Source organism: Sinocyclocheilus rhinocerous, unplaced genomic scaffold (genome assembly GCF_001515625.1).
Source record: "Sinocyclocheilus rhinocerous isolate Xijiao unplaced genomic scaffold, SAMN03320098_v1.1 scaffold315, whole genome shotgun sequence".
Lineage (NCBI taxonomy): Eukaryota > Metazoa > Chordata > Actinopteri > Cypriniformes > Cyprinidae > Sinocyclocheilus > Sinocyclocheilus rhinocerous.
In genome coordinates, this window is record NW_015630423.1 from 927,116 (window position 1) to 935,181 (window position 8,066).

Consider the following 8,066-nt stretch of genomic DNA (forward strand, 5'->3'; position numbering starts at 1 on the left):
GAAATATGGTAGGTCATTTGCGGGGGAATTTTTACTTTACAAATTACAGACATGACCGATTCGCACGGGATTAAGATCACAGACAACCTCCGCAATTATTACAAATGACTGGAGGTCACCAGGTAATACTAATCCCGTGCGAATAGGGCTAAAGACGTTTGGGCACGGAGGTGGAAAAAACAGCGCTTCAGGCGGTCGCACACCGGACGAGAAGCGCAGCGTAACGTCGCGCCACATCTTTAAAATTCAAATACAATATTTTCTATGAGTGTAGGCACACCGGTGGCGCCGTTCGGCGTCTGTCCACGGTGCCCAGCTACGTCGTGTTATACTTGTAAGAATTGTTCTAGACACGCCGAAAATTTTACGCTACAGCACAGCAGCTGTTCTTCTTGGTTTTCTCTGATGCACTAATTCACCTACGAGGCACACGCCCCCCGGGCAATGCGATAAAAAAGATCAAGTTTCCACAGTTTCTTTCTTTGACTTTTCTACGCGTTTGGAAGATGGCACGCTATTCAGGCGAGGAAGCTCTGGAGTTGATTTGGAATGTGGGTTAGGGTTAGGGTTATAGGGGTTATAGGGATGTGATGTTTGGAATGTTTTGTTTTCTGATGAAGGGACCAGTGATTCAATTTAGATCATCCATCTTGTAATTCAAGTTTTGCTTATTTATCCAGCTGAAAAGAAAAGCAAACAAAAAGCAAGAAAATCATAGTCAATTCTCCTAATAAAACAAACAAAAAAATGATTTATTTTATATTTGGCAGTCCTGCATGCAAAGACTGTGTATCATTTCATATATCATTTCCATACTTGTATTTTTTATTATTATCAATAATTGTTGTGAGTGTATTGATGACTTTTATTATTTATTTATAATTTATTATTCTTATTTTGTTAAAAAAAAAATGTATCTCCTCACCTTCCATGTGGAGTGATGTCGGTATGATATAGAAAGGGTCTCCAGTGTCTCGATCATACAAGTGTTGGAGCAGCACATTTTTAACCATCTTTAGACTCAAAGTGTAGCGTATCAAATCCTCATGTTTTATAGGCATCATGAACTGCAGCTTAAACTGGCCTGTAGTGTCCCTGTATGGAAACACAGCATTAAAAGGTCATTTCGGTCAACTTTAACTTGATATAAATGAGATGTGTTTGTCTGGGTCACACCAAAAATGTGTGGACAAGGCTTAAAGGCACACTACGGTATGCACAAGCAAATAAACTGAAAAGAAGGCGTAAAATGTGACAGTGGAGTGTGAAATTGACTCACTGGAGATTGTTTATGGTGACATTGGAGAAGTAGCGCTCCAATGCAGGAGAAGAACTGTAGACTCCTGTCAGCTGAGGGTTCATCATGGTGTATGGGAGAGACAGACATAGATTGACTGATTAATCGTACATGTACCTAGCAAAAAACTATTCATTGATGTCCAATGAAAGCATTGTTCTTTTGAGTCAGATTCTTTTCCACGGAATAAAGAAAGTCATACAGGTTTGGAATGACATGAGGGTGAATAAATGACACCATGAGTGAATTTTTAGGTGAACTATTCCTTTAAGACAGATGTCCTTAATCACAATGATTCAAGGTTTTTCTGGGGGTTTTGAAAGTTAGTTATTAGTTGTAATAGTCTATTGTAACTGCTGTTTTTCAAAAGATACAGTTCATAAAAATACACATCAGGTACACTGTTAATATAATGTTCTGGGTTAGTACAAGTATGCTGTCTGTCTTTTACTATTGCTAATAGACTCGTCCCTCTGTTTGAAAAACTGTATTCATGTCATTATGTTTACAGTACAGTAATGTATGCATTTTCAATTGAAGTCTAGGGGCAAGTCATTTCCTGTTTAAATGTGAACCATTTCAGAAGTACAGCCAAAACAAACCCTTTGTGTGAAAAACTTGCTTAGCCCAGTCTGTGTAAAGTTACCATTAAAGTGATCAAGACAGTACAATGTTTAGGGCAATAGGGCCTTATTGTTTTTCTAAGGACTGCTAATAATTATTTTTATTTTTTTTTAACTCAGTCAACATGATCTGGTTTGACTGTGGCGAGGCAACACATTTATGGTGAAAAAGGGGAAAAGGAAACGTGTTGTAACTTCAGCATACATTGATTTTGATAAACTTCAGCAGTTTGTTCATTGAAGGAGGCAAAGTTATAGCGCCACCAACTGGCAGCAGGAAGTGTGTCATTTTCAAAAAGCTGTAAAGGGGACCTATTCTGCAAAAATCACTTTTATAAGGTGTTTTATAAGGTGTCACCCACTCATTTTTTTATAATCCCAATAAATTATAAACCGTCTCTCCAAACAAGCGGATTTAGATTCTCCCCAAGTACACGTCATCTTAGGGAAAAAGTTCCACCCATTTGTGACGCTCTCTGCCCTATTAGCATAAACACAGACCTGAGTGGGAAGCAGCAGTCCACCATTACTGTTTTCTTGCTGTAGCTGATGGAGATATACAATTTCAGCGCTAAAGAGGCATTACAAGTGTTGTGTTTTGGGATGCACCAATGAACATATAGGTGGAGTCTCCACAGACTCCCTCTATCTGAGCTGCTGAGGACACTGTGCTTAAATTTCATTTTCGAAGAAAATATCCTGGAAAAAAATCGGTAAAGTCCCCTATATGTTTAGGAATCATTACCAACACTTCATGCGCGAACGTCAGCTCCAGACAGAGTAAGTATCACACGTCATATTTTGTTTTCGAAATTGCCTTTCTGGAATAGGTTCTTGGCACTCTGTAAGGCTCTCTGCCTGTTTTCACTGATGCTGCCTTCACATGCTACCAGAATGATCATAAATAGGAATGTGGTAGTTAAAAAAGCCATATGAAAGCAATGTGAAGTTGACCGCTTGAATTTGTCGAGCTCATAATCACAAGTGGGACTTATAAAGTCTGCGATAGCATGCAAAGGCACCATGAGATCAGTTATATCATTATTTTTATCGCGCCGTGCTCCCCTTCTGTGTAATTCATAAATGCTCATTTATTATGCACAGTAATCAGATTTTTTAAATGAGTACATTTTCTGTAAAGATAACAGGCTTGTACTAATAGTGGAATGTTTATTTGTATGCCAGAGCTTGAGAAATTGAAGCTCCACCCTCTTCAGAAAACCCTCTTCAAAAATGCAGCTCATTTGCATTTAAAGGGACAAACACAAAAACGTCGCGTTTTGGCTCATACCTTAAAAGTGGCAATTTTAACAAGCTATTAAAAAATTATCTGTGGGGTATTTTGAGCTAAAACCTCACATACACACTCTGGGGACATTAGAGACTTATTCTACATCTTGTAAAAAGGGGCATAAAAGGTCCCCTTTAAAATCAGCCTTTTATTTTTACCCGATTTGCTTCATCAGAGTAATGTCAAAACATGGCTGATGTAAAACTGCGAAGAGATTCTTGATTTCTTGAATACTGTTGCCATGGCAACACTTCAAACTGTAAATTGTTTCTTCTATATACTCCTTGAATTGCTGTCATACGATTTACACCAAACTTTCTCTACATGATGCCAAAATACTGACTAACCCTAACTGCGAACAGTTACAGTTTTTTGGATATCTCAAAAAATGTTGCCATTAAAATGTATTAAAGTAACAGCAAATTCTTCGTGTTCAAACACGTCAAAACTTTTTACATATGGAGACCAAATCATTCTGAGGATACATGCATAGTTTCATGAATTTCTGCAAATTAAAAACTATCAGACATTTCAGCTGACAGACGAAGGCTGTAATACTAAGGTTGTCTACTAGATGGATGAGAAATAAAAAAGAAGGATAAGGATAAGATATTTTTAAGCCTGCTCCGATTCAGTTAGTTTTCATGACAAATAAATGCACAAAATCAGTCAGCATAGTTTTATATAATTATTTCACAACTGTTTGTAGACCATTAAATGTTAATTAAAATGTTAAATGCAAATTTAAGTTTTATATATGATTAATTTTGAAAACATATTTGTCAAGTTGCCAGACATAATAAAATATGTTGCTGTGCATTAAAAATGATGAGACAATTTTATGCGTGTCTTTTAGATTATTTTGTAAATTGTTTCTATAAAGACACCCTATATGATATAATATAATTAAATCATACAGACAGCACAATATAACCTCACACCAGCTCAAAAGCACCCACAGCCCAAATTTGTTGTTGTTGATTTATTTACTAATATGCTGTCATTTCTAAATGTTGACAGTTGTGCTACTGAATGGAAAGGAATAAATAATATTTAATATACCAAATGTAATACCTTTGATTAACCAATGGTTTAGATTTCCTGTTTAAAATGTTAAAAGCTTAATCAGAGCTGCATCTTTCTTGCTATGAACTGATTTCATCCTCTTAGTTTAGTCTGGGCTTAACTTAATCGCAAATGTAATCTTTGATTCCTCCCTGTGTGTGTGTTTGTTTTACACTCGAGCAAGGGTAGACAAGTTCAGTCCTAGAGAGCCGCTGTTCTGCAGAGTTTAGCTCCAACTCTGAAAAAAAAAAAAAAACTCACCTGCCCTATAGCCTTAGTAATCCTGAAGACATTGATTAGCTTGTGCTCAGGTTGAAGCTAAATTCATCAGGACAGTGGCTCTCTAGGACCGAAAACGGCGGTGCCACTCTGGGCCCATCATCCCTGCTTGCAGCTATATATATATATATATATATATATATATATATTCTAGGTTGGGGAAATGATTAGAACACTAGTATTTTCACCAGCTAAAAATGGTTTTAAGTCAGTTATTTCTATATTTTGCTGTAGCGACCTACCTGCAAAGCTGCCTGAAAAACTATGCGCAAATGCACCAAATGTTGATTTAATTTAGTTAATAGAAGTAATTTGATAAAGAAAATATATTTGATTATTTTTGACAGCATCTTCATTTTACAGCATTTTTACACAAGTGCCTAAAACTTTTAACAGTGCTGTAGCTTTGCAGGTAGGTCTCTTGAAGCATCTTGGAGACATTGTCACAGTTCATCTGGATTGAGTCTGTCTCAGTTTGTTCTGTTTCTTCAAGTCATTCCAGACAGACTGGATGATGATGAGATCAGATCTCTGTGTCAGACTTCTTGTGCAAACAAAAATCTAACTGGATTATTACAATTAAAGGCAAAATTAATGTTTGTTAATGTAAACTGATATTTCCTACTGACACACTACAGCAAAAGATATTCATTAATAATTGCGTTAAATTGAGCAAACATGACATCAAAAATAACATTTACATGATCAAAAAATATATATATATTTAAAATAAATGCTTCCCTTTTGAACTCTACTCAAAGAATTCTGGGGGTGGGGGAATTATCATAGTTTCCACAAAAATATTAAGCAGCTGTTTTTACTGTTTTAAACATTGATAATAACAAAAAATGTTTCTTGAGCAGCAAATCAGGAGAAATGGCTGCTGAAAATTCAGCTTTCATCACAGCAATAAATTGTCCATGGAGTCTAGCTTGTACTAAATATGGAACATTCATTTCAGATTCAGGATTAGTCAGGGAGATCATGTGTGAAAGATTAAAAAATAACAAAAAAAAAACATGGTGAATATTTATTCTTTAAATCCATGTTTATTTAAAAATAAATTCATGTCTCTGATTTCTTCAAACTTCGGAGTATGATATGTGTGTAGTTATGTAAAGCGTATCAATGGGTTTCTCAAACCTACTACACAGGTATCTATAATAACGGTCAGATCATTCTTGTTATTACCTGCTGTTTCAGCTCTATCATAGTCTCTTCGTCCCGAGTGTCTGAATTGAAACTTTTAGCATCCAGAGTGAAATTCCCTCTGAAGAAGCGCGGCACCACAAATGATGATTTGTCATATTTTTCATCTTCATCGTCATGACCAACTTTAAAACACAGAGGGTTGCAAAACAACGATAAAATACAATCAGAATCTTACACAGGTATTACGTAATTGTGTATTTAATGTGTAAAATAAAAATGTGTATTTTGTGATAAAATTGACAGAATGTGAAAGCTGAGACTTTGTTTCCTATTAATAGTGCATAGAAACAGCAGAATATATAACAAATTGCAATAGTAACATTATCAATAGCATTCACACTAGACAAAGAATCTGAATGGAGCATTGGTACCTGCGCACACAATGATTGAGATCCCAATAACCAGAGCAATGGCAATAAAGATGATAAGTATCAATGTCCATAGTTTGAGTTTCCACACCACCACCTCATTCAGTTCTCTCTTGACCCTCCGCAGCTCCCTCTGCCACTGCAAACAAACAGAGGAACAAGGTTTTCTTACTGTACTTTAGTGATATTCAAAGCCAAGTCTGGATACAGAGAGCTGTTACTATTACAGTAAACAACTTTGTTTTTCAGATTTACCTTGGGTTGACTTAGAGAGTCAGTATCGACGCCTCCATCCACATGGAGGTGCTGTTCCCTATTGTTCTCAGCGACCTGAAAACACACAAATCCAGACTGACAGGTCAAACTAAACTAAAGGATCAGTTTGCTGCTTAAAATTCTGCACACAGTACAAGATGTCAGGGCACACATATAAAGTGGAGCTTACTTGAATAACAATGAGTGAAAACAATGTATCATATGTAGGTTATTTAGACAATTTCTGTATTTCTCAACCAGGTTTGCATATTTATTATTTGAGTCATTGCATATCAGGTTTCAGAGCAAGACAAAATGGAAGGAGCAGCTTATGTAGTTGAATGTATGTCAAAAATGGTTTTGCTTTGGCTCAAAACCATCATAGTTTCATTCACTCAGTTACTTTCTTCAGCCAATCAAAAGTTAGGAGTAAGGCATATACCTGTGTTGTTGAGAGCAAAGGGGACACTTCATTTCTCTCTGAACTGACGTGGCCTGAGCAAGCACCATTCCCTGGAATCACCTTTGAACATTTGTGAGAATTTATACAATATACACATACATTAAGAGAAAAACATTGCTCTGTACAGTTGCAGTATGGAAAGTATATTTTTAGACAACAGCCACTAACAAAAGAGTAAAAACATTAAAATGGTACAGGACAGGGGCAATGGAGAGGGCCCATAATAAAGAAAAGAGTACATCTTTGAAATGTGCCAAGTGTGTTTTAAAAAGTACTAAAAAAAAGTACTATTTAGTCATACTTTTTATGTTCTGAAAAACATGGTGTAACCAATATGTAAAAAGTCACATTTTCAATTTTACAAATTTTCACCTTTAATATACATACAAGTATATGAAACATATATATATATATATATATATATATACACATACATACATACATACATACATACATACATACACACAGTTGTGCTCATAAGTTTACATACCCCTTGCAGAATGTGCAAAATGTTAATTGAAACAAAATAAGAGGGATTATGAAAAATGTTATTTAGTACTGTCCTGAATAAGCTATTTCACATAAAAGATGTTTACATATACTCCACAAGACAAAATAACAACTGAATTTATAAAAAATGACCCCATTCAAAAGTTTGCATACCCTTGAATCTTAATACTATGTGTCATTTCCTGGATGACCCACGACTGTTTTTATATTTTGTGATAGTTGTTCACGAGTCCCTTGTATGTCCTGAGCAGTTCAACTGCCTGCTGTTCTTCAGAAAACTCCTCCAGCTCCTGCACATTCGTTGGTTTTCCAGCACCTTCTGCATATTTGAACCCTTTCCAACATTGTATGATTTTGAAATCCATCTTTTAACACTGAGGACAATTGAGGGACTCATGCATAACTATTACAAAAGGTGAAAACATGTAGACTACTAATGCTCAAAAAGGCAACACAATGCATTAAGAGACAGGGGGTGTAAACTGTTTTAATTGAATGATCAGGGTAAATTGTACTTATTTTGTCTTCTGGGAAACATGTAAGTAGTTATGTAGCTTCTGAAGTCCTGTACTAAATGAAAAATATGATCGTTAAACAAAATGAGAAGAATTTACACATCATCATCCTGTAGACACACACACACACACACACACACACACACATATATATATATATATATATATATATATATGTATTTATATAT

General features: G+C 35.6%; 1 protein-coding gene across 1 annotated transcript in view; it reads right to left on the reverse strand.

The window, feature by feature from the left end:
* Positions 1 to 441: 441 nt before the first annotated feature.
* The window catches only part of LOC107740373 (TPA-induced transmembrane protein-like), a 9,155-nt gene continuing 1,530 nt past the window's right edge, over positions 442 to 8,066 (reverse strand). Inside the window, exons 2-8 of the mRNA XM_016552801.1 lie at positions 6,833 to 6,913; positions 6,391 to 6,465; positions 6,139 to 6,274; positions 5,747 to 5,889; positions 1,280 to 1,350; positions 926 to 1,095; positions 442 to 680 (exon numbers count right to left, since the gene is read on the reverse strand). Coding sequence (XP_016408287.1) covers positions 673 to 680; positions 926 to 1,095; positions 1,280 to 1,350; positions 5,747 to 5,889; positions 6,139 to 6,274; positions 6,391 to 6,465; positions 6,833 to 6,913 — 684 coding nt within the window. The 3' untranslated portion in view covers positions 442 to 672. The remainder of the gene's footprint in view (positions 681 to 925; positions 1,096 to 1,279; positions 1,351 to 5,746; positions 5,890 to 6,138; positions 6,275 to 6,390; positions 6,466 to 6,832; positions 6,914 to 8,066) is intronic.